Below are 25,344 nucleotides of genomic sequence, written 5' to 3' on the forward strand. Positions count from 1 at the left end.
CTGATACTAAAAAGTACAACACGTTTCACATAGATTTTTTTCTAATTCGATTTTAAGTAATATAATAAATGAACTATTACATAAATTTGAATAAATAAGCTGAGATCTCCATTTAGTGGTTTGCATCTAGCATGATATAAGACCATGTATGTCTCAATTATTAAGTTTAATTTTCATGACATAAATACATTTTAGATTTTGCACAAAATAATTTAATAGATAATAACTAATTCATGGAAAATTAAACAAGAGATGAAAGTATAAAATTGAATTATTGAATGTTTTAAAACAATGAATTAGTAACTAATTGAGTTTTAAAAGTGTAATTCGATCATGATTACTTTAATAGAGATGCCATGGTTGATGTCTTGTCACCTAGGAACAAGACACCATCCATGTTCCACAAAATACATTAGGGAGGGAGGGAGAGAGCTTGCCAATGGCAGGCAAAGTTAAAATAGATTTGACAACTGATTCCGCCCAATTCACTCAATCATGCATGGCTTTATACTGTAATATGCACCTAGTTTTATTAATGTCAAACGACCTAAGTAGGGAGCATAATTTCCATGAAATTTTTACTCAATATTCCATCTCATAATGATATTTGGACTATTGATACTTGTCACTATGAATGAAAAAGATTGTGTTGTTCTTTGGACAAATTTTAGAAACGTATGGATTAAGTTATATATATATATATATATATATATATATATATATATATATATATATATTATTAAGCACAGAAGACATTTGTTGACCTTACGCTTGGACCTAATTAGAATTGTTATTATTTAATAAAATTGAAACATTAAACTAGAGCTTTAAAGTTTTCAATTAAGGTCCTTACAAGTTAAAAACCAAAGTCTAAATTGAACTATTAATTCGTAATATATCTTTTGTATATATATTTCAATTAATAAGTATGAAATATCTAACCAAAACCAAACTAGGTCAGATCTAATTATCAATTTGATGTAGTACATTAATGACATTATTATTAACTTATACACTTTCACATAGTAGGAGTCCTAAATAAGTAATTTGATGTATAAAATAAGAAGGTAAATAATCGCTCATTAATGACTTTATTATTAACTCATACTATTATACACATCACATACTGGGAGTCCTAATGAAGTAATTAGTGTTGGGAGGTCATATTCAAGTCATGTTGATTTATATATATTACATTGATTTGTCTTATCCCATTTTAAAAAAAGCTGGTAACACATAATGTCAAACATGTTGCTTCTAACCTAATTTGAATAAAATAAAATAATATATATATATATATATTTTGAAAAAAATAGATAAATCATATTTATTAAAAACGGAGATAAACACAGAAGGGAAAAAAATATGAGACACAGAAGCCAAAAGCTTTTACAAAATTACCATAAGAAGTGGAGAAAAAAAGTAAATTTTAAAAATAATAAAAAAAATAAAAAAGAACCTCAAAGAAAAAAAAATTTAAGAATACAAAAGCAGTAGTTCTCCTTTTAATATATTCCGTGATTTATCTATTTTATATATATAAAATCGCATAAAATTACAAATGTTAATATGACAACACTATTTGCCACTTTTATCTATCTTATGTTGTTCGCACATGTTTTTTTTATAGAAATAATTAAAATACCGACATACTTTTTATCTTGCACTATTCATAGGATTAAAAAATTATACTCTGTTAATTTTTACAATAAAGTAATTTTATAATACAAGCTGACAAGACTCATTTTAAAGATGATAATATAAATTACCAATGTTAATCATCATTTTTATGTTTTATTACATAATGAAGTTGAAAAGGTTGGGAATGTTCCACATCATCATGTAATTAATCCTAACTATTTAAACAACTTAATCAATCAAATTTTATTTTATTTTATTTTTTTTTTTAAGAAAAGCGGGGCGAACCCACTAGAGACCCAGAAACGTGCATAAGCCTCGATGGAACAAGTGGGGACGAGATCGCGCTCACGTAGGCACTGGAACCATTCATACACAACCACTATTCACAACTCCTAGAAATGTGCCTCAACCGAGAATCGAATTCTCACCACTCGGAAATCTATCGGTGACCCATATACTAATAGACCCGAAGGTCGTTGGCAACTTAATTTTAACAAGTGGAAGTTGTTTGCTGTAGAATTTAACAGCGAATCCGAAACATGATCGAAGCGCTCAAAATTAACAGGAAAATCAGGAACGTGTTTTCCTCCTCGAGATTAGTAAAGTGAGTAGGAGCCCATCTGAAAACGTGACAAGACGCTACCGTCTCGCCCTTATCTTTAATTAATTAATTTATTTATTTATAATTATAATCCACGACATGGGACCATAGTCCCCATTCCACACTATCCAAATTTCTGGTGTGAAGTTATCATGATTATGGCCCGTTTTACGGGCCCGGACCCATTTGGATTGTCAAGCAGTCATTACTCGGATGTTTCATGGTTCAACGTAACAGAAGCTTGGCAGGTGTTTGCATGATTTCAAGAATGGTTTCCTGATGATTTAGACCTTGGATATAGTGCTTGTCCTAACTGGGCAAGTAAATTTTATTTATTTTTTAATATTGGATATAGTGCTTAATTTATATAAAAAAAATGTATTAGTTAAAGTGAACTTAATGCAACAATAGATGAACGACTTTATAAATAGCATAAATACAGAGTAAAAATTTTAGAAGATAACTGTACTATGATCGTATTCCACTTTGCTCACTGAATTTTGATTTATTTTTTTAATCACTTATAATAATTCTGTTTCATCGGGAGATCATACATAAGATTATAATTAATTTTTATTGAGCTGACACCAGAATTACATGTCACGCATTAATCCACATTAGCTTGGACACGTCAACAAGGTGTGTGAGAAAGACACCTTAGCAAACACCTCATTAAAGGCTTCTCATGAAATGCAGATGTGTATGCATTATATGCTAATGTGTATGGTTATGTGTATTTTTAAACACACATTACTGATATGTTAAAGCCATCGTGGATTAAGTAATTTTAGTTTAATGTATGACGTGTAATTCCAGTGGCCAGTTAAGCAAAAATTGATCAGAAATTTTATTGGTGATCTTCCGGTAAAATAAAATTAATATAAGGTGATTGCAAAAAAAACAAATTAAAATTCAGTGAGCAAAGTAAAAAACGATAATAATAGTATAATACAGTGACCTCCTAAAATTTTTACCCTACAAATACAACATTAAAGAGTGGGGTTGAAAATTTGCGTACATCTGTATACTGTTACCACTGCACTCAGCAAGAAAGAAAAAACAAAAACTTAAATTTTTCTTTAAATGCTTTTCGAGAGCCATCTTTCAATTATTAATAAATGATCTTATTAGCTGTTATTTTCTGAAAACTCTGTTATGCCATTTTCATTGTATAATACTATAGGATACTACACCATCTTTAGTAGTTTTACTTTTTATATTGCCTATCTAGCTCTATATATTTACATTTACTCTACTCTTATATCAGACGTGCATGGTAGGTTTAACACTTTATTTTTTACTCTTTTGGCTAATTTAGCCACATTTATTAAAAAGATAATGATATAATTATATGATTTATAGATTTATCTTTTACTGTACAAAAGATTTGCCATTAAAACAACCCTCAGTAAGGCCCAAATAATTTCGGCCCAACTTCACCGTAACAAGCCCAATGATATCCAAACAGTTATATATATATATATATATAACACATTTATTAACAGCAATTAGTAAAATTTAAACATTATTTGGTTCCCAAATTTATTTAATTAATTAATTCTTTTATTTTTTGGGGTGGTAAATGTAAAATTTACAGTTTAGAAGTGCTGGGTTTTTTCTAGAGAAACAGAAACCGCGCTGTGGAGACGTGGTTGTTCTCGTTGTGGCACAAATCGAATCCCATTCTAGCCCTCTTTTTCGTCTCTTTGGACGAATCGTAGGCGGCAACCCTAGTGATCGTGTTCCCCCATGGCTGTCACTTCTGAGAAGCCCGTTGAGCTCTGCGTCAAGGCTGCCACCGGCGCAGAGGATGTCGTCGGCGATTGTAAGCGATCAGCCCATCTTTTTCTCTTTTTTTACTTTTTCTCGTGTTTTTATGGTTGAAATTCTGTGTGTTTCGTGGAAAGTGGCTATTTTTATATTTAATCTCTTCTAGTCTTTTGATAGTTTAATTTGATTCTAGAAAAATGTGACCTTTTTTTATTTGGATTGGATGGAGCGATGTGTTATAGTTGTCAGTTTGGCAGATTTGAATCAATGTTTTAGTAATTTATTTTTGTTTTCTGATTTGTTGTGTAGGTTTAATTCAATATTTAACTATATAAAAATCTTTATTTTAATGTTATTTTATGGCAAAAAGTAATAATAATAATAAATAATTTAAGTGAATGTGAAACAGGTCCCTTTTGTCAGAGGGTTCAGCTGACGCTGGAGGAGAAGAAAGTGGCCTATGAATTGAAGTTGGTCAATCTTGATAAAAAGCCTGACTGGTGAATTACTTTTAAATTTTTTCCTAAAAAAAAGGAGTTTTTTGTGATCTTGATTGGTTGAGTTTTGTTAAAGTTGGAGTATTTTTTGTTTGGAAATGGTGTTATAGGTTCTTGAAGATCAATCCTGAAGGGAAGGTTCCTGTGTTCAAAGGGAATGATGGGGAATGGATTGCTGATTCTGATGTTATTACACAGATCATTGAGGAAAAGTTTCCAAATCCCTGTCTTGCTACTCCACCGGAGTTTGCTTCAGTGTGAGTCATTCTTTTCTCTGCCTCAGTCTTCACTCTTCATGTGTTGAATTTGTGATCTATTGATGCAATGTCAATATGAACAAGCTCAAGTTTGATTGAGTTTTTCCAGATTAGAGCTGAACATTCTAATAATATAGTGTGCTTTACTTGTAAGGGATTGAAAAAATAGTTATCTGTAAATTTTCTGATCATTCTTGCGTTGTGTTTATCTGTTTACAAATTTATAATGTCCATTGGCTTTTAATTGTCTCAAAAGCAAATAATGAAAATTGTGTACACAGGGGATCAAAGATATTTCCTTCATTTGTTAAGTTCTTGAAAAGTAAGGATCCAAATGATGGGTCCGAGCAGGTGCTACTGGCTGAGCTACAGGCTTTGGACGAACACCTCAAAAAACATGTATGATGTCTTGCATAGGTTATGCGTGGCTTCTCTCATGGGTTTGGATTCTTTTATAACCTCATGGATTGATGGATTTTGGTAGGGTCCTTACATCAGTGGGGAAAATATTTCTGCTGTTGATCTTAGTCTGGCTCCAAAGTTGTTCCATCTCAAGGTTGCACTTGGCCATTTCAAAGGGTGGAGTATCCCTGAAAATTTGACTCATCTTCTTGCATATTTGGAGGTACGGATTAGGATTAATTCTTCATAGCTTTTGTATTTCCGTATAAATATTTTTATGGTAAACACTATCCTTGTCATAGATGTGATGAACTTTAGTGAGTTTTGTCCTAAGTTTCGGCATTCTTGTTTGGAAATTTTGGACTCTGGCTATACAACAAAATCTGTGTCCTCATGAATTATCTGGGAATCCATTCGGCATGTGTATATGTTACACTAGAATATTGTACCTCTCTTTTTAGATGATTTCATCGCCTTTGTATTTAAAAGGCTCAGCAGAATTTTTCTCTAACCAATAGCCACCTCTCTTTGTCTATTACTTTCCCTTGTGTTTTCATGAATCAAAAGCTAATCTATTGTTATGTTGTTTTTATTATTATTGTTGTTTAGAACACTAAATGACATTCTAAGCACCTTTTTTTTGGTTCTCTATGAAATCAACACATTCAAAGTGTAGCTGAGGAAGACAAATTTGCTGCAACATCCTAGTTATGTATGTCTATTGGTTTTCCTTTTTGTTTTACATGTATCAAAAACCAATCTGTTGTTATGTTGATTTCCTATTATCCTTGTTTAGAACACCATATGACATTCTAAGCACCTTTTTTTGTTTCTCTATGAAATCAACACAGTCAAAGTGTAGCTAAGGCATGCAAATTTGCTAAATTTACTCTACCTTCAACCTCAACAATCCAAAATAACTACATATGTGTGTCTAGTTTATTGTTTTTTTACTTGCACGATGTGTTGATATTAATTAATTCAATCTAGGGAATAATATGCAACAGAGTTCTCTATAATCTCAAATCTGAAAAAGAAATATATTTAATTGTCACTTAAACATTGAAAATTCTATCTTATTCTTATTGTGGTGCAGTTGTTGTTCAATAGAGAATCTTTCTTAAAGACTAAGCCTGCAGAAGAGCATGTGATTGCAGGATGGGCCCCAAAAGTGAATGCTTGAGGCACTCCATCCAAAACCAAGAATCCAATAAACAATGCTGAGCTATTCATCCCTTGAACCAATGCTTGGCTGTATAAAATATTTATTTAAAACCAATGTATGTCTATTTGTCTATGCTTTTGAACGTGAATGCTTGTTCTATCATATATTATTATAAAATACAATAATTATGTGTGACTATAAATCTGTTTCAGACTTTCTTCTACCTTCTTTCTTGCACATTTGAATGATCTAATGCTACATTATATATGTATTTATATCAAATTTAAAACTAAATTCATTTATGAACCATGTATTTTACTTTTCATTTTCCAATTAGTGTGATGTGCTATCATGTTGTTAACTAGACAAGCAAATAATTCACAACTTATATTTCATCATTCTGGTTTGTTTACAATATATGTTTTATTCATTTTAGACGATGAAATTTATATAATAAAAATATTTTAGTTATATAAAAGTTCAAAACTTAAAATTGAGTTGATGTCAACAATCTTATCGTCTATTAGCATTAGATTTTTAGTTATAATTTATTTATTATCTAAAAAATAATAATAACATAATTGAATAAATATGATTAATGAAAACTATGTAGATATAAGAAATATAACAAACAAAATTTACAATATTAATTTCTTAATTTTCTTAAAAATATGTTTATAATAAGATAGTTAATTTTATCGGGTATAAATTAGAATTTTATATTTAGTCTGTAATAAAATAAAAATAAAATAGAAAAAGCTAATTTGATTAGGGGGCCCAGAATAGTTGTGGAAGAGTGAGTGGATGGCATCGCAGGGTCACAAACGTGGGTCACATATTCGGGTCGAACTATCGTTCTCCATCCAGTTGTGCTTTGGTGGGCGAAAGCCTGGAAAAATCATGCCTTTGATCTCGCTTTTCGTATTCACCATTGTATAAATCTCACACCTTTGCGCATCCTCTTCTCTCCTCCATCGTCGATCCGTTGCCTCCTTCGTCCGGGAAGGAGATCCAAGATCAGAGATCGTCTCCCCAGTTGCGTTCTTCGTTGAGGTTAGTATCTTGTTGTTACTGGTTTTGATTTCATGATGTGGCCTTAGATCTGGGTGCTTTTTTGTTTTTCTGTTGGATTTTTTGTGGATTTTGAGTTTTTATGGTGTTTAACTGAAGGTATGTGGAGATCTGTTGATTTCCTCTGATATGAGTTGTGCTTTGAAGGGTAGCTTTCAGGTTTTAGGGCTTGATTGTTTGGATTGTGGAGTTTTCGAGTTGTCTGGTCTTTCCTATAGTTTACTCACGCATTGCGTCTCGGATCCCGTTATCGGAGGTGTGATCTGGAGTGCATGCATTGTTATTGTCTAGATCGAATGAGCATTTTTATGTAAAGATCGTATCTTTAGTGCCACAGATCTATTGCTTATTTTCTTGATTCAAAATGGTTAATATTAGATCAAAAAGGAATTTTGACAACGATTGTAACTATGTATTCTTGTGTTTCTACTACTATGGATTTGGCAATGCACATCTCACTTGAAAATGTGGCCATTTGCATTATAAAGTGTTAAATTTTCTCATCTAAAGGTGACTAGTAACAGATCTGGTAGAAAAGGAGTGGAATGTTTTTATTTTTTTATTTTTCCCATTAGGCATAGTGTGCTTGATCACATCTTGTATTACTTTTATATACTCTCGTGATCTCTCTTAGTATGTGGATCTTGAAAGTTCATGTAGAAAGGGATTGTTTTATGCATACTGTCGGTCTTTTTTGTGCTTAGAATGTTAGATGTAATCAAGACCAAGCATGTTCATTAGTTGCCAATTATTTGTTATGCCATTGAAAGTTAACTTGCAATGTTCTTCTATACTCTAGCATTGTATTGTAGAAGATGGCCGACACTGAGGATATCCAGCCCCTTGTTTGCGACAATGGAACTGGCATGGTCAAGGTGAGTCAGAGTCTGTACTATAATACTGCCCTGATTTATCATCTGATTTTATCAAAATAACATCCATATTTGCAACATTTTCACAGGCTGGGTTTGCCGGTGATGATGCTCCTAGAGCAGTATTCCCTAGCATTGTTGGTCGTCCTCGTCATACCGGTGTCATGGTTGGGATGGGGCAAAAGGATGCATATGTTGGGGATGAAGCACAATCCAAAAGAGGTATCCTCACTTTGAAATACCCAATTGAGCATGGTATAGTGAGCAATTGGGATGATATGGAAAAGATCTGGCATCACACGTTCTACAATGAGCTCCGTGTTGCCCCAGAGGAACACCCTGTGCTTCTTACTGAAGCTCCTCTCAACCCTAAGGCGAATAGAGAGAAAATGACTCAAATTATGTTTGAAACTTTCAATGTCCCTGCAATGTATGTTGCCATTCAGGCTGTGCTTTCCCTCTATGCTAGTGGTCGTACAACAGGTATTTATTACTGTGTGATAGTTTGCTTACTGAATTCTTTTGATCTTCGTCATCTTCTTTGTTGTTGACACTGTTTTCATTTTAACAGGTATTGTGCTCGACTCTGGTGATGGTGTGAGTCACACTGTTCCAATTTATGAGGGCTATGCTCTCCCCCATGCTATTCTTCGTTTGGATCTTGCTGGTCGTGATCTCACAGATGCCCTGATGAAGATCCTTACTGAGAGAGGCTATTCTTTTACTACAACGGCAGAGCGGGAAATTGTCAGGGACATCAAGGAGAAGCTGGCATACATTGCCCTTGATTATGAACAAGAGCTGGAGACTGCCAAGAGCAGCTCGTCTGTGGAGAAGAGTTACGAACTGCCAGATGGGCAGGTCATAACCATCGGTGCAGAGAGGTTCAGGTGCCCTGAGGTACTCTTCCAGCCATCCTTGATCGGCATGGAAGCTGCTGGAATTCATGAGACCACATACAACTCCATCATGAAATGTGATGTGGATATCAGGAAAGATCTTTATGGCAACATTGTGCTCAGTGGTGGTTCAACCATGTTCCCTGGAATTGCTGACAGAATGAGCAAGGAAATCACAGCACTCGCCCCGAGCAGCATGAAGATCAAGGTGGTTGCTCCCCCTGAGCGGAAATACAGTGTCTGGATTGGTGGTTCTATCCTTGCTTCCCTTAGCACCTTCCAACAGGTCTGTGATCATCACATCAAGCTTCTCTCTTTTATTTTTACCTCAATATGACATTGCTTCATCATTTAATGTAGCAAATAACAATGGATTGTTTGAATTTGCAGATGTGGATTTCAAAGGCAGAGTATGATGAATCCGGCCCCTCGATCGTCCACCGGAAGTGCTTCTAAGTTTTCCATTTTACAGTATATAGTCAGTCATCTTTCTGCAGTTTTTACGGTATATATATGTGGAGTGGCATTTGCGATGTATTTGTGGTAGATTGAGGTTGATGATTGAGCCTCGTGGTTTTCAGTACTGCTTGTGTTTGAGAAGAAGAGTTTCTGGACCCTTAGAGAGATGATTCCTTTTCTAGTGGACATTTCTTGGCATTTGCTTCTGGTATTGGATGGTGTTATTGTTTTCATTTTCTAATTTTTCCTGGCTAGTTGTGGTATGTATCATGGTCATTAGTTTGTTCTGTTGTACCAGAAACACTTATTATGATTTCCAACTTGGTTAATGGATTGCTATATTGCTTTTTCATCAAGACTTTTTTTATTATAACATGTATATATATATATCTAGAAATTGTATTTAAATCATGAGGAACATGCTTGCTAGTTTGGTAGGATGGTGATGGTGATGGTGATGGTGATCAAACAGGAGACAAGCATGACAATTAAAAGCTGGTTCCTTTAAAGGCAAGTAGGTATGAACCGCATGTCACACACTCAAGTGTGTGTTTCTTTGCCTCCTCTCTCCAGCTACCATCTCTGCTTTTCTACTTGTCATACCCTAACTTTTCCAAGTACTTTGTACCTCTCTCTTGTCACCCTCAGTTTTTTTATATTTTTTTAATTTAAATTATAATATGTGCAAATATTTTTCCCAATTATGTAAAAATCTCTTATATTAACGTGCTTATAAGAAATTTACAGTAAAATTAGAGGGTGAGAAGCAATTTGGTTATTTCTCAAGGGGGGTGGCAAGTAAAACCCCCAAATAATAAAACACTTGAACGTATACAGAACCCCCAAATTTCACATAAAACTACAACAATTATTATCCAAAGATACATACACAAAAGCTACGTATCATAACATGCTTGTGCATGCTCAGGACGATGAGTAAACTCATAGTCAAGGTGCACAAATGCTCTTTCAATATCAGGCAATGACTCAAGCTTCTCTTGCAAAGCCTCACCAATGTCATGAGCTTCTCTCAATGCCATCTCTGATGGCAACACAATGTCTACCTCCACAAAATAATGAGACCCGAAAGTATAAGCCCTTACCGTGTCGATGTGCCTTATCGCCTTGTGATGGTTCCAGCAAAGGTATGTTAGCTTCTGCAAATACTCCGGTGCAGCTGTTCGACCAACCAATGAATTCACATTCTCCAGCACAGTCATTGACCATGTTCTGATCGTGTACACAGCCAACTGCATCACAATTTTCGTATTTTAAGTAACAATCTAATACAGAGAACTAGTTTAATACTATTACTTACAATTATAGCTCCTATAGGATCAATCCAGTCTTTGATATAATTGGCAAGAAGTGCGGCAACGAGACCGATTACATTGGTTATTACATCGAAGAAATGATCTTGTGCGTAGGCCTTAACTATCTCGTTAGTGAATGATCGGCAGTATATCACTAGGAGAAGCTTCACTATGGTCACTGATACCATGATGCCTACCACCCATTCCTCTTGTTCCTTTGTTAAGATAAACCCATTTTCCTGCACCACAACTCATACAAATTTTTTTACCAAATTGGGAAGACACAAGTGAAGTATCATGTGAATATCATTTATTGGAGTTCAGATAGCTTACATCAGACATTAAGGAGCGCACTGACTCTAGGATTATCTGGAGACCAAGTGTTGCCATAACAGATGCAAAGACGAGAATTCCCTGCAAACAAACCTAACTTTAGGATGAAAAGGAACAATTCTAAACGTGTAAGGAATTCTTTTCTCTTTTTCCACAGCTAGAATGAAAAGTGTGTGCCCTTTCATTATAAGGTTTCTAAAATTTATATGATAAAGATATCCACCATGTGTTAGTATTTAGATCAGCTGCCAGAAAATGGTTATGTGATCAAACAAAAGTGCGTTAAAATCAACTAATTCAAGAATGATCCTAGAGAAATACTGACCAGAGGTTGCATGCGTCTTTTTCCAATGGGATATTGGTATGGGTTCGGTGTTTGCATTGAGAATGAAGTAAACCACAAGATAAAACCTGATAATAAATCAAGTAGAGAGTCCAATGTGGATGCGATGATTGCTAGTGAGCCACTTCTAACTGAAGCATAGACTTTTGCCACAAAAAGGATCATGTTTGCAATATTTGATAAGCGGATAGCCATTCTCTCCTTAGCGGCAATCTTTTCACGCTCTTCCTGTGTGTGCTTAGCAAGTTAGTCCAAAACTCACTCAATCAGAACGAACAATACCTACAGTGCACCATAAACTCTTGTTAAAAATCAGAGAAACAAATCATAATTGAAGGGCTTATACCTTTGATACCCCAGGAAGGAAACCACGGTCAGCAAGGGTGTCCATCTCACTAAAACCATCCAGCATTTGAACTTGCTGCTGATAATATTCTGCAATGACATCTTCGCTACCTAAATCAAGGATGCACACACACAATAAATATGCTGAAAAAGAACCATGCTATATTTGCACGCCATCAGCAATTCAGAAAAACAATCGAGATAACCAGTAACTAAGCATATGCAAAATGGGAATGCTTGAAGGGAAGGTGACTATAATTTCAAGGAACTCAAAGGCAAACTTTCAGGTCAAGAGATGTTAAACAAGTTTTTTAACCGACACGGTGGGGTTCCTGTAACAAGACTAAGAGATGAATCAGACACAGGCTGAACTGAATGACAACCTTACAGAATCATTAAATACATATCAATTGATGAATTTGACGGGCATGATGTTAAATAGATCAGTCACAGACACACAGTATGAAGGCAGATAGCAAGTCTGATCTAACACGAAGAAAGTGACCAGTTACTGTTCCAATCAATTTTATTCTGCATGAATTTAAATTCACATGGCGAGTAATACATCATCAATTAAAGAAAATCCAAAAGGTTAACTAATGCACTAAAAACGCAGTGATCATAGAAGCAGACAACCTGCTCTGCCTATGCTCCTGCAATACCAACTACTCATCACGTTTCTATCTGAGATGCAATAAGGATGACAGGGATAATGTACAATACAGCAATACAAATGAGTGAAAAAAAAGTGCACTTTCACAAGCATCATGGTTTTCTCAGAGTAATGAAATGGACACACAGAGAAAGGAATTCTACTAAAACAAAATAGTATGGCTTGTGTATATGACTAAGAATCTATGAATACATAGCACAAGCCAATAAAATCACAGTAAATTAAGATCATCAATCTAATAGAAAATGAAAAAAAAACCTACAAATTAAACACATCCAGCTAACAAAATCAGAACAAAAATCTCTATTTTTACAACAAATTAGTGTTATCTCCACCTCAAGGAAAACCATCATGAAGAAACCAAGATGCTGAAAAGCAACAAGTCGATTAGGATGAAATCGGTCGGATACCTAAAGCGCAGAGGAAGTTATGAAGGCCACGGTCGGATTTATCCTTCTCACGGTGCTGAGGAGTCCGGAGCCCATCGAAGTTGAGCCTCCAGGAGGCCTCCCTCTCACGATCCTCCACCGGGAGGAGCTCCGAATCCTCCTCGCATTCCTTCATCTCCGCCATCACTCCTCTCTGTCTTCGTCTCCGTGTCGCTCTAGGGGTTCGAATGGGACGAGTCGACGAGAAACTATGAAAAATGAATTTTTTATAACCATCGGTTGCGAAGTAGCAAGGCTTATTGAAAAGGAAGTTCGATTTGGTGGGGCTGGTGGGACACGTGGATGAAGATGATTTGCTTCCAATATACCAAGGCGGGGAGCCTTGCCGGGCGGCTCCCACTCCCAAATATTTATTATTAATTTTATATTTTATTTTTTTTAAATGCAAAAAGTCATATATAAATCAACAAATTAATCATCTATTTCGTAGATTCTTCCCAACTATAATGTAATTCGGATGAAACTCAAATTTGAGATATTTAAAAATTTCACACATCTTTCATAGTGGAGTTGGAACCGCTAGATTAAATATGATTTAAATTCAAAATATTTAAAAATTTTACAAAAAGATTAGAGCTAGTACAGATGTAGAGTGGTTTAAATTGGGAGATGTTGATTTTTTGTTTTATAATTTGCTTGGGATAAGGAACGGGATGCGAGGTAATATTATCAAGTTGTAATGTATGAAACTCACCTCTGGTTCGGAAATTGAGAGTGACTAGTAATTGGATGGTGGTTTGTTATCTGAGAAAGATATTACTGGTTCTGATTGTTTGAACTACATCTTGGCTACGGTGCTTCTGAATAAATGATCCCCTTTACATGAAGTTTGTAGTTAGCTAGCTAGAAATAAGAATTAACAAAAGCAAATAACTTAATCTTTTGATGTTTACAAAGAGCCCTGGTTATTTAGAGCGATCAAATTAAGGTTGAAGTCGACCTGGCAATGGACATATATTAAAACAATAGAAAGACGAGAAGCCGCATTTGATCATATCGGCAGACTGCCTCTCATTGATAAAGACAATAAAACATGGTTGTTACAAAGCACGCAAATGAATTTAAGTCGACGATCACAAATCCGATTCATTAACATGTAATGGGCAAGTGTTGTTGTCCCATATATTGTTCCATTTACATGGTGATTATCTGGTGATTCAGCATACAAATTTTTGCATTTCCTTCTAACAATCAGTGTTGTGGTCCTTAATCTTTGCCACATTTGACTGCTTTTCAACGGACAGGCAAAAACTGGAGCTTGAACATAGGGTTCACAGAGCTCAAACATATCTTCTGACACCTCTTATAAAGAAAGGGTGCTGAAGGGCTTCATGCGCTTTCAAGCGCTCGGCTGGATCATAGCGGAGAAGCCCTTGCAAGAGATCGATTAGTTCACCCGCAGAATGATCAACATGTTGCATCACCAGATTCTACAACGAAATTAAGTTTTACATTTTTCAAAGGCATGTAAATGTACAGATCAGTAGAAATGAAAATTAATACACTACCTGCAGGCGTGGCAATTTCCAGACGGCTCTCATGCTTTCCCTTGAAGTTGCTCCTCCCGGCCAATCCAATCGCATACCTCTCCTGAAATACTTTTCTGCATGCCGACTGCCGAGGAACCGGAATAATTACAGCAAAATTAGAAATGACATGCACATGAATTGCCATGGAATAGAAAAGGAACTTAAGAGATGAATTCTTACTCGGCTCTGCTGACCATGTGATGAGGTAGTGGGCCCAACACCCTCTCCATCATGGCCAAGTGTTCCAAGTTTTCATGGGTTTGAAAGAGTGCTTCTCCCTGCAATCAATGCAACAAAGAACAATTTAAGATCTTTACAAAAAGATCTATGAAACATTTTGCTTGATATAATTCGGACCATTACACTAACAAATGATCCAAAAAAATTACTAACGCTTGAATGAACTCATCAGTCAATTGAATAGTGAAAAGTACTAACCACCAAGACAAAGAACTGCCAATAAAATACAGACCATTTAAGCTTGGAATGTAAATATTTAAAGATGACATGTCACAGATTATCTTTTTTAAAAAAAATGTGAGTAAATCTAATCAATAGCTTCCACACATTCATGTAGCTGGAAGGTATATTTTAAATAACAAACCAAAAGCCTAACTCCCATAAGATAAATTGATTCTTGCTGACCATCAGGTCCGGCAACTTCACTTCCATCTGGCAAAGGATAAAGATATTCCTCTTATATATATATATATATCTTATTTGGATTATAGATTCTGGGATTAATCAGTCCTTAGACCAACCTTGAAAACACGTGTACTAGCTCAAGGACTTGATTAGAAACCAGCTATGGCATCTTTGAACTTGTATTGGTGAACGATGCTCAAGAAAAAATTATAAGAAATCGACTAAAACCATTATATTAAATATATAATGCAGCAAATATTGAATCTCCTAATAGGAATTCTTGACTGTAGTTACGAAGGCGGGACCAATAGCAGAACAATATCAAATGAACAACATTCAAAGAATATCATTAATGTTTAGAAGGCAAAAATTAAAAGGTCAGGCTTGTGAACTCACTGAACAGAGCTCCACAAGAATGCAGCCAATGCTCCACATATCACAGGGGTAGTTCCACCCAAGTCCTGACATAATGGCCAATAAGAATCAATGCAAGAAAAAAACTTCCAGAACAGTGAGATTCAACAAAATAAAGCAGCTTCAAAACAGATAATGCAAAAGACCAACTTCTCCTAAAAAGAAGTAGAATACCAAGAATAATCTCAGGTGCCCTATAATGTCGTGTTGATACAACATAGCTGTGATCCTGATGTTCAAATGTTGTGCTCCCAAAATCAATGAGCTTGATAGCACTGCACTTAGGCAGATTCTTGAAAATTGAACCATCCTTGGCAGGCCTTGATAGAAACTTCATGATCAAGAAGAAGATAGTCAGATGGTTATGGGCTACCAAAGAAAGTTATTAAATTTGACACCATACGAAAAATTAATCAAGTAAAAGCACAACTTAAGCAAAGGAAATATATTTATGTGAACAATACCCGGTAGTCAGGGATCTTAATACACTCTGAAGAAACAAGAAGAATGTTCTCCGGCTTCAGATCAGTGTGAATAAGCCGCAAGTTATGCATGACTGCAAGAATAAAAAAGACAGTGTAAACTGCTGATAAGAGACAAAAAATAGACAAAAAGAATATGGCTGATAAACGAATGTAGAAACTATATGAACCTTTGAACAGGAAGCAAAATTAAAATGGAAAAGAGAATAATGATGAATTTACAAAGAAATGGGTCTGGGAAATGAAATGTTAAAACAGAAAGAAATTCAAGCAGTAAAATGCACACACATGCAACGGACTCTAGTAGTTGTCTGCCAAGGTCCCTGACAAGGTCAATAGGAAATGAGCGATAGCTGTTCTTCCGAAGAAAGTCATACAAGCTAGGTCCCAGCTTCTCAAAAACCTGTTAGAATCATTTAGGAAGCATACAGTGAGTGACTTCTTTCCTCCAAAACAAATAACATCACAAGCACAAAACATATACTTACGATACAAATATGATTACGATAATCAAACCAATTTCGAATTTGCACGCAACTGCAAGGAATAACAGTATTTATACAAATTCATCTCAAATTCGTGAAGTAAAGTAAAAGATGAGACACATCAATATCTTACCGTTTTCCTCCGATATCATGCCTGGCAAGCTTCTGAAGTACATCAATTTCAATCATAGCAGCTTCACGATATTTGTGAATGGACCTGACAATCTTGATTGCAACAAGTTCTCTCCTTTCCATATCCCAGCATTCCAAGACTTGTCCAAATGTGCCTGGAAAACAATCAGAGCAAAATAAAAAGACTGCACATCAAACAATAAGATATTCTTAAATGGACAGACACAAACCTTCACCCATTTTGCTGAGGATTTTATCTGAAAACACAGGAGGAAAAGAAGAGTACATCAGTATAAAATTCATAGAAAGGAACGAGAAATTAAAGTTGACACATAAGAGGATAAAATAAAAAGGATTCAATAACAATAACTTCACAAGCTTGTAAATTTACATCTAAGAAGTGGAAATAGAGAAGCAATAATCTATAACAAACAAACTGCATTGATGTGGGATAGAGATAACTAAATTTAAGGAGGCTAAAAATGAAAGGCTATATGGTTCGATCTCAAAGCCAAGACCTATTCCTATAAAAGACCAGCAGAGCACAATAAATAAAGTTATTAGTGGCCATCATAGCATGAAGACTAATGGTAACCTGCTTTCGCAAATTGTTGTAAATCAGGACTATAAAATATTTGGCTTATGGAGATCCTGTGACACCTACGCACCATTAAGCTCCAAAACCAGGATAGACATGGCCATCAACCAGAGTGGGTAGAGGAAAAGGAAAGAAGAGCTTCAACTGCTACTAGATAATGGGTAATGACAAACAGTAAACATTACATCTCGATGTAAGATTTTCTCCAATTGCAAAGACATAATGGCCATCTTTGTCATCCCCTCTCCATGGAGGAGAAGCATAGCGAGGTGCGGGTGGATAGTAATACGTAGGGAACACATAATTTGAGCCAGCTCCAATTACAAATTTCTGCCCACTGTACAAAGATCCAGGCCCCTGCCAAAATGAAAAAAAAAAAATTATAAGCCAAAAAAACTCTATTCACCAATTACAATAAACATTCCAAGAATCGCAGCAGAAGATTCAGAACTACCCAGAAATTACAAATGCACGAAAGGATACATATAATTCCATAAAATCGAGATCAACTACCAAGCAAATGCCTTGAATTACTGAACATTACCATAATTCATGACCCGAATCCAAATAAATTCCATCATTCAGGGGAAAAAACTAAGTTCATCACAATCTAATTTTGTTTAAAAATCTAGCACGAAAAAGCACATGCGAATCAGAAAGAGAAATAAAAAAGAGACGACCTTGGGAGGAGGGATGGCGGGTGGCATATCCCAGGTCAGCCGGGGCCGTTTCCTAGGACGCCTATCCATGGCGGCATGCGGCGGCTCCGTAACCCACTGCGTCTCCATCCCCAATTGAAAACCCTAAAAATTCCGGGATCCAGATCCAGATCAAGATGGAGAGGAATCAAGACAATGAAATAGAAAGGGAGGCGTGGATCGGCGGTGATAATGGAGGGGAGGAAGGATGAGGGAGTTGATGGCCCTCGATGTCTTCCTCGCCCGCAAACCCTAGAGAGCTCGATCAATGGCGTTTCCCCAAATCGAAGCTCGAAAAAGAGCAATGACAACAGCGCATCGCCAACGATGCAGCCCTCATCATCACGCCCATTAATTTCCAGTCCCAATCTCAAAGGCCACGTGGCAGGCGTCAACAGTCATTCGGCTGGCACGTGTTTTGAATTCCCTTTAATGCCACCACTCTATATATATATATATATGTATGTATTTTGATTTTTATTTTTTTAATTTTATTATTATAATAAAAAATAGAATATAATAGTTCATTATTCGAGAAAATATCTTATGCTTCTTTTTATTAATTTCATTGTGTATTTTTTTATATTTTTTTATTATGAAGTGTAATTGTCAGTGAGATGTCATCCAATAGGAGTTTGCTTCAAGCGACATTTCACTTAAAACTAAATAAGGACAAAATCATTAATTTTTTATATAAATACTACTGTTTGTGAATAAGACCATTTTAATTTTTTTATAATACATACTGTTTTTTAATCTAAACCGCAAACTTTTATTCTCTTACGAGGATAATTCCATGTCCAAAAATAAAAATTAAAAATAAAAATTACAAACTATCTTCAATGCCTCGCTCTTTTGAATAAATTTTTTTGTATTTGATTGTGCTTTGGTAGTCCCATCTCACCATGTAACCTTTTTTCTTAGAATAGGACAGCACTATAAAGTGATTGTTTTGATATTTATTTTGGATTTTTCTAGCCAACTAGCCAAGCACATTTACTTCTTGGTAATTTCACATGCTAATCTCCAAAAACAAATGGCCAATCATCTGTTCAGTCAAAAAATAAAAATAAAAAAATAAAAAAAATAAATAAATCATCTGTTCAGTTATTGTTTTTAAAAACATATTTGATGATGAACTTCTAGTACTTATTTATATAAATAAGTACTTATTTAAAAATATTAGATAATTGCTAACATCAACCGCACACGAGTTATTGTTTTTAAAAATATTTGATGATGAACTTCTAGTACTTATTTATATAGACAAGTGTGTAAAATTATTGTTGTTTATTACACATGATTATTATTTAATATTATTTAATACGGTTTTATATTATATATAAAATGATGAAAACATATGGATTTATATCTAATAATACTATAGGATATTTTTAAATTTAAGATTTAAGAATATCTATAAAAAGATATGTCATATATCTATATTCAGTTGGGTGATGACATGGTGATGGTTATCTCGGAGAAAATAATGAATTATGAAACTAGGATAAGAACGACGAGGGGATAAGAAAGCAACAGAGTGGAATAATCACCAAAATTTCTCAATTTAAAAAATAAATGACTGATATTCATTTTTATCAACTAATAAATATTCCTTATTTTTAGTACACCCATACATAATTAAACGACAAAGACAAGGGTGGGCCCACTACATGCAGTCACTGTGATGGGCCCCCAAAACTCAAAATCTCACACAGCCTAGCCCATCCTTCCCCTACATGCAGTCACTTTCACGCCACGTCATCGACTTATCCACTTGTTACACAAGCTAGAGGCGTTGGACGGTTTTCATACATCCCGTCACGTAGCGATCCTGGTGCGATGTTGACCGCCAGCTGTCAGTTAAGCAGGCTTCAAATCATTAGCTTTGGGCTTTATTAGGCCGTAGTTCCCCGGTCTTCTATTCTTCACTCGCTCTTCGCTTCGATTTTCGCGTTTCGATCGGGAATGCCTTCGAAATCGAGAATTGTTCTTCTTCTGCTCCTCCTCGGCATCGTCTTCGTCCTCGCTCCACTCTCCGACGCTGGCAAAGCCCGGGAAGCTCGCCGGAGGGTCTCCAAATCGAGCCTTGATCTCGATCTCAATGACACGCTTGTTTATTTATGGCCACTGCCTAAGAATTTCTCACAAGGAGACCAGACACTCACTGTGGATCCCGATCTTACTCTACGACTCCGAGGTGCTCGTGGAAACTCTTTGATTGTTTCGGAAGCGTTTGAGAGGTATAAAGATCTCGTTTTTAGGTCGCAAGTTGTCCTGCGAGGTGTGAGCTTTGATGTCAGTACGCTGACGGTGGTCGTCGAGTCCGATGATGATGAGGTGAGGGGCTTATGAGGATCTGTGTCTTTTTAGCTTTTGAATGGATGCTTTGGTTATTAGTGTTGTGATGGTTTTGCTTCAATAGCTTCAATTTGGAGTGGATGAGAGCTATGCGATATATGTTGCTGGAGGAGATAGTACGTCGATTATCGGACAGGCGATTATCGAGGTTCGTACGGGCTCCTGGTCCTTAATTTCGAGTTTCCTAACGATTTGTATGGTTTTTTTTTTTTTCAATTATATGGTTATCCCCCGTACTATTTGTTCTGTTTGTTATTTTGTCATCTGTTTTCTTGGAGTTCAACAGTAGAATTGGAACCTTAATCTTGATTTTGTGAAAAAGGCTCTTTTTTTACTGTAACCGCAATGGTTGCTTTGCAAAGTAGGAGACTTTTCCATTTCCATTTACTTTGGTTCTCAATTATTGTAGAGGGGAAGGTTTAGCTTTGTACCTTATTTATGAATGGCAGCTAAATATCTTATCTTTTGAGAGTTATGACTATGAGTCCAGTGAATCAGTGCTTTACTTGCATATTGATAATTCTTTATGTCTCAGTAATCTGTTTCTTTGCAGGCCAATACTATTTATGGGGCTCTACGGGGATTAGAGGTACGCAGAAGATATTGCCACTTGTGCTTGTTCCCATATTAATTTTGATTTAGTAACATTGTTTGAATGCTTTCATACCTATCTATTCACCTTGATAAGTTACTATGTTTCTTTATGGAATTGATTTCTGTTCGCTTTTACATGCTGCAATCTCTAAATAACTACAAGGTGTATTCCATCTATAAGTTTTAATCTGTTCATGTATTTAAATTTTCATCCTGGTGGTAGCTCTTTTTGCCCATGGTCATTTAAGTCTTTTTTTAGCTTTAGGTAACCTTTGCGACATGTTTGCTTATGCTCATGCATTGCCATTTGTCCAGGTTGGCCAGAGTTAAGAAGTAAATTCTGTAACTAAACCTTAGAAAGCTAGAAACACACCACCAGTGATCCTGTTATCCTCTTATTTTACCTCCGTTTTTTGTGTGATGGTATTATGTCTCGGATTTTGAATACATGCACAACTGCTTACAACTTGACATGATCTCAAAACATTTGCAAATTGTAATTTGATCTGCTACAAACACTAGTGATCCTGCTGCTGCCTCTGCTTTTCTACTGACAGATTGCACAACATGCTGGAAAAGTTATTTTATATCTTCTTGAGTATTGTCATCTGTCATTTTCCTTAACATGCTTACCTATATACCAATGCTTTTGATTTTCTCATCTGATGCAATTTCTTTAAATACAGACATTCAGTCAATTGTGTATATTTAATTATGAAAGTAAGAGAGTGGAAATTTACAAGGCTCCGTGGTACATAAAAGATGAGCCAAGGTTTGCTTTCCGTGGACTTCTTCTTGGTAAGCTAAAACATGTATCTTGATCAAATAAAGTTCAATTTCATCAAAGTTTCTTCTTCTTCTTGTATTATCTGCAACATTTAACGTATTTATTCATTGCCAGATACCTCACGGCATTTTCTACCAATTTCTACTATCAAACAAGTTATTGATTCTATGTCTTATGCTAAACTCGTAAGAATCGTTTATTTTGAACACATGAAAGTGCTTGTATTACATTTCGTTCTCTTCCCATTTGTTGTTTTTGTTTACTTATTATTATTTTGCTTTTGCATTTTGGTGTTTACATTCAGTAGAATGTTCTCCATTGGCACATTATTGATGAAGAAGCCTTCCCTTTAGAGGTACCTTCATATCCTGATTTATGGAAAGGTTCATACTCAAAGTGGGAAAGATACACAGTTGAAGATGCTAAAGACATTGTCAAGTAAGTTGTTGTCCTGCAAGTTGTTTCGCATCACAATGCGTACCAATACTTTTACTTGTCAAATTCACATATATATATATATATATATCAAAGGCTTTTGGTTTCATCATTTTTTTGTCGGTTATTGTTCAACATTGAAAGCAAATGTTTCTTTCAACATTTTCTTTGATTGATTTATACTCTTCTTATTGGCCATTTAGATTCTTTTCTCTCTCACGTGAAATATTTATTTTTAACGTTATGTTGATTTTGTATTTTATGCCTTCTTTTTGTGCATGTCTATCTTCTCATGGGAAGCTTTGCCAAGAAAAGAGGTATGTTTTTTATTCTTTCACTACAAAAAACTTGCTGTCTTAAAAAATTTTCAAGATAGTAAAATCTCAAGTTCCATTCTTTTCAAAGTTGGAAAGTGCATCTGTTTCAAACTTTAGAAGTTGAGATACCAATGCAATCTTGATTTATGAATTATGGTTTCTTATGCAGTTATGCACACATATGTTAGAATAAGAAAACCAGTATCTATATTGGTAGACCATGCACCTAATGGTTATAGTTCAAATCATTAGCACTTTATTTTATTTGTTTCCTTTCGATGGAATTGATGAGCGCTAACAGTTATTAATTATCTTATCCCAGGGATCCATGTTATGGCAGAAATTGACGTCCCTGGCCATGCAGAATCATGGTGAGTTTTATATTATGCTTGAATGCTTAATGACTGACAATGGGGTGTTTGGCTAATATTCTATAGTATTGAACCCCATACCGGATGATCTGTTCATTGCAGATCATCAAATATTACTTCAACTTTAATGCTGCTGGAGTAAGAAAATGTTATCCGAGTCTTGTTTAAATATGTCTGTAATTAGGATTGTTGTAGATGTGTAACTCATCCTGCCTTTTTCGTCCAAAATATGATCCATATCATTTTTAGCATTTTATGATTTGATTCTTCTTTGCTATGCTTGTTTATGTGTAATAGATTCTGCTACATGGTGCAGGGGTAATGGTTATCCTGATCTCTTCCCTTCTTCTAATTGTACGGAGCCTCTGGATGTTACCAAGAACTTCACATTTGAAGTGATTTCAGGAATTTTGTCCGGTATTCTCTCTCTGTAGCCAACTTAAGATAAACTTTTATGATGGCAACTTGACCCAACTGTTTATAATTTCTGTTTTGGTCTTATTGCATTTTTATTTTTATTTTTTTCTTACAGACATGAGGAAAATTTTTCCATTTGGATTCTTTTCACCTGGGAGGCGATGAAGTCCATACAGGTTTGTTTGCCTAATGGTTCCAGTTCTAATTAGTAACTGAAGTGCGTTAACATTAAAGTTTTTTTTTTTCAAAGTTTTCATTATTATATCCACTGAAGGCGGTTTACATGGAAAGTGATGGTGAACTTAAATACTTGTATTTACATCATACATGGATTTCTGTACCTTTTATTCGTGTCATATCGCACATCATTGTATATTCTATAGGTTATACTTCTAAATACTATCTAAAAGTGTAATCAATATTTTTGCAGATTGTTGGAATTCAACACCACATATTAAGCTATGGTAGGAGACTTTTCTTTATTTGAATCTAGACAATTATGATGCACCAGGAGGAAGTCACCTAAAAAATGCCAAAGTATCCTGGATTACCATGAGGAAACTATTAAAACAGTAGAGATCCATTTTTTGTCAATTTGCAGGCTTGAGGATCGTAACATGACGACCAAAGCTGCATATCAATACTTTGTTTTGAAAGCTCAAGAGATAGCACTTGCTCATAATTGGATTCCTGTCAACTGGTACACACTCTCTCTATGTCATGTATGTGTAACATCCATTAGCATCAAGTAACAAAGCGTCCTTTCTAACATGTTCTGCCTGTGTTATACATCAATCAGGGAGGAAACATTCCATTCATTCAAGGAAAAACTGAGTCCTCAAACAGTGGTTCATAACTGGTGGGTACTGCTTTTGAAGTAACACATGTGTGCATTCAAAAGCAGCTGTTAAAATTTCAGTTTTTTAAATGCAGGTACAGCTCTGGAGTTTGCCCTGAAGTTGTTGCTAATGGTTTTAGATGCATCTTTAGCAATCAAGGTGCATGGTACCTTAATTGGGTGAACACTCCGTGGGAGGATTTTTACACCAGTGAACCATGGGAAGGGATAGATGATCCTGCGCAACAACAACTTGTGATTGGTGGAGAAGTTTGCATGTGGGACGAATTCGGGGACACCTCTGATCTTCAGCAAACTATATGGCCACGCGCTGCTGCAGCTGCAGGTATGTATATCTTTGACAATCGAATTCATTTTGAACGATACAAACTGAACATTTCTGTCTATTGCAGAACGTCTGTGGGGTTCAAGGTATATAAATGATACCGAATCTTTAAATACGACAGTGCTACCACGGCTGCAGTACTTCAGATGCTTACTGAATCACCGCGGAATTGCAGCTGCTCCTGTGACAAACAAAGAGGCAAGAACGGCGCCGGTTGGTCCAGGTTCATGCTTTGCACAATAAAGACGTGCAGCATAATTGTATATGTGCATAACTATTTATCTTGTTGATTTTCCCCATTGAATATATTCTATTCTGGAAATATGTTTGTAAAATAAGTTTTTCCCCATTGAAGCAAGACAAAGTTAGAATGAAATTGTAAACCTTGACATTCAAATGATGATACTTGTAATGATGGAGGCTTTGAGAGCTGGCATGGCAAACATTGCACTATGTTGGCCTTGTAGGCTATGAAGCAGTTCAAGAGCCAGCTTAGTTTTTTCTTAAATTTGATTGAGAAAAATATTAAACAGTCCGGTAATAAGAATAATTATTATAATATTAAAAATTAATCAAGAAACTTTTCTATATTAATTTTAAACACATGGTCAATTGGTCAGGAAAAATGAGACTTGAGGTAATCTGTGGCTTTATTAAGATTAGGTGAATAGAATGATGGGCATAAGATGCAAATTAAAAATTTAATTAAAAAAAAAACTTACATAGTTTTAGAAAATATTGTAAGAAAATAAAAAGTAAAAATGTATGATTATATGGATAGAATGATAAGCGAATTATGTAAATG

The 25,344-nt window shown here is 35.3% G+C and overlaps 5 protein-coding genes across 6 annotated transcripts; 3 read left to right on the forward strand and 2 right to left on the reverse strand.

The window, feature by feature from the left end:
• Positions 1-3,864: 3,864 nt before the first annotated feature.
• Positions 3,865-6,535, forward strand: LOC120264372 (probable glutathione S-transferase DHAR1, cytosolic). The gene is made up of 6 exons (XM_039272190.1): positions 3,865-4,067; positions 4,422-4,512; positions 4,620-4,766; positions 5,048-5,165; positions 5,251-5,391; positions 6,265-6,535. Exons 1-6 carry the CDS (start codon positions 3,992-3,994, stop codon positions 6,349-6,351), a joined length of 660 nt encoding a protein of 219 aa, XP_039128124.1. The 5' UTR covers positions 3,865-3,991; the 3' UTR covers positions 6,352-6,535.
• A 693-nt stretch (positions 6,536-7,228) lies between these two features.
• On the forward strand, positions 7,229-9,990 carry LOC120264843 (actin-7-like). Its single transcript, XM_039272703.1, has 5 exons — positions 7,229-7,386; positions 8,204-8,279; positions 8,366-8,759; positions 8,848-9,461; positions 9,566-9,990. Exons 2-5 carry the CDS (start codon positions 8,220-8,222, stop codon positions 9,629-9,631), a joined length of 1,134 nt encoding a protein of 377 aa, XP_039128637.1. The 5' UTR covers positions 7,229-7,386; positions 8,204-8,219; the 3' UTR covers positions 9,632-9,990.
• A 431-nt stretch (positions 9,991-10,421) lies between these two features.
• On the reverse strand, positions 10,422-13,269 carry LOC120265491 (metal tolerance protein 5). Its single transcript, XM_039273419.1, has 6 exons — positions 13,052-13,269; positions 11,970-12,079; positions 11,606-11,851; positions 11,281-11,361; positions 10,953-11,186; positions 10,422-10,884 (listed from the first exon to the last, which is right to left on the reverse strand). Exons 1-6 carry the CDS (start codon positions 13,212-13,214, stop codon positions 10,531-10,533), a joined length of 1,188 nt encoding a protein of 395 aa, XP_039129353.1. The 5' UTR covers positions 13,215-13,269; the 3' UTR covers positions 10,422-10,530.
• An 858-nt stretch (positions 13,270-14,127) lies between these two features.
• Positions 14,128-18,402, reverse strand: LOC120264370 (serine/threonine-protein kinase AFC1-like). 2 transcript variants are annotated; one of them, XM_039272184.1, is made up of 12 exons: positions 18,056-18,402; positions 17,561-17,732; positions 17,008-17,034; positions 16,779-16,932; positions 16,649-16,697; positions 16,449-16,563; positions 16,143-16,234; positions 15,853-16,009; positions 15,661-15,725; positions 14,800-14,897; positions 14,599-14,704; positions 14,128-14,520 (listed from the first exon to the last, which is right to left on the reverse strand). In XM_039272184.1, the coding sequence occupies exons 1-12, from the start codon at positions 18,161-18,163 to the stop codon at positions 14,371-14,373; spliced, it is 1,293 nt and encodes a 430-aa protein (XP_039128118.1). In that variant the 5' UTR covers positions 18,164-18,402; the 3' UTR covers positions 14,128-14,370. The 2 variants fall into 2 exon arrangements, with proteins under 2 accessions (XP_039128118.1, XP_039128119.1); XM_039272185.1 differs by lacking the exons at positions 17,561-17,732; positions 18,056-18,402 and adding an exon at positions 17,446-17,559.
• A 1,590-nt stretch (positions 18,403-19,992) lies between these two features.
• On the forward strand, positions 19,993-25,029 carry LOC120264369 (beta-hexosaminidase 1). The gene is given in 16 exon segments (XM_039272183.1): positions 19,993-20,413; positions 20,499-20,582; positions 20,988-21,023; positions 21,715-21,826; positions 21,930-22,000; positions 22,123-22,253; positions 22,551-22,567; positions 22,890-22,938; positions 23,255-23,355; positions 23,471-23,493; positions 23,495-23,531; positions 23,786-23,819; positions 23,957-24,055; positions 24,155-24,214; positions 24,289-24,539; positions 24,607-25,029. Coding segments are annotated over 16 exon segments (1,653 nt in total). The 5' UTR covers positions 19,993-20,041; the 3' UTR covers positions 24,783-25,029.
• The last annotated feature ends 315 nt before the right edge of the window (positions 25,030-25,344 follow it).

Source organism: Dioscorea cayenensis, chromosome 7, assembly GCF_009730915.1.
Source record: "Dioscorea cayenensis subsp. rotundata cultivar TDr96_F1 chromosome 7, TDr96_F1_v2_PseudoChromosome.rev07_lg8_w22 25.fasta, whole genome shotgun sequence".
In the NCBI taxonomy this organism is placed as follows: Eukaryota; Viridiplantae; Streptophyta; class Magnoliopsida; order Dioscoreales; family Dioscoreaceae; genus Dioscorea; species Dioscorea cayenensis.

Coding starts and splice junctions, on each gene's coding strand:
- LOC120264372 (XM_039272190.1), top strand. CDS start 3,992: ATGGCTGTCACTTCTGAGAAGCCCGTTGAGCTCTGCGTCAAGGCTGCC. Junction 5,166..5,250: donor ACGAACACCTCAAAAAACAT/GTATGATGTCTT, acceptor GGATTTTGGTAG/GGTCCTTACATCAGTGGGGA. Junction 5,392..6,264: donor ATCTTCTTGCATATTTGGAG/GTACGGATTAGG, acceptor ATTGTGGTGCAG/TTGTTGTTCAATAGAGAATC.
- LOC120265491 (XM_039273419.1), bottom strand. CDS start 13,214: ATGGCGGAGATGAAGGAATGCGAGGAGGATTCGGAGCTCCTCCCGGTG. Junction 11,852..11,969: donor TCCTTCCTGGGGTATCAAAG/GTATAAGCCCTT, acceptor AAGCACACACAG/GAAGAGCGTGAAAAGATTGC. Junction 10,885..10,952: donor ATCCTATAGGAGCTATAATT/GTAAGTAATAGT, acceptor ATTGTGATGCAG/TTGGCTGTGTACACGATCAG.
- LOC120264370 (XM_039272184.1), bottom strand. CDS start 18,163: ATGGAGACGCAGTGGGTTACGGAGCCGCCGCATGCCGCCATGGATAGG. Junction 16,933..17,007: donor CCTCAGCAAAATGGGTGAAG/GTTTGTGTCTGT, acceptor ATTGTTTTCCAG/GCACATTTGGACAAGTCTTG. Junction 16,010..16,142: donor TTAAGATCCCTGACTACCGG/GTATTGTTCACA, acceptor TTGATCATGAAG/TTTCTATCAAGGCCTGCCAA.
- LOC120264843 (XM_039272703.1), top strand. CDS start 8,220: ATGGCCGACACTGAGGATATCCAGCCCCTTGTTTGCGACAATGGAACT. Junction 8,280..8,365: donor ATGGAACTGGCATGGTCAAG/GTGAGTCAGAGT, acceptor ACATTTTCACAG/GCTGGGTTTGCCGGTGATGA. Junction 8,760..8,847: donor TGCTAGTGGTCGTACAACAG/GTATTTATTACT, acceptor TCATTTTAACAG/GTATTGTGCTCGACTCTGGT.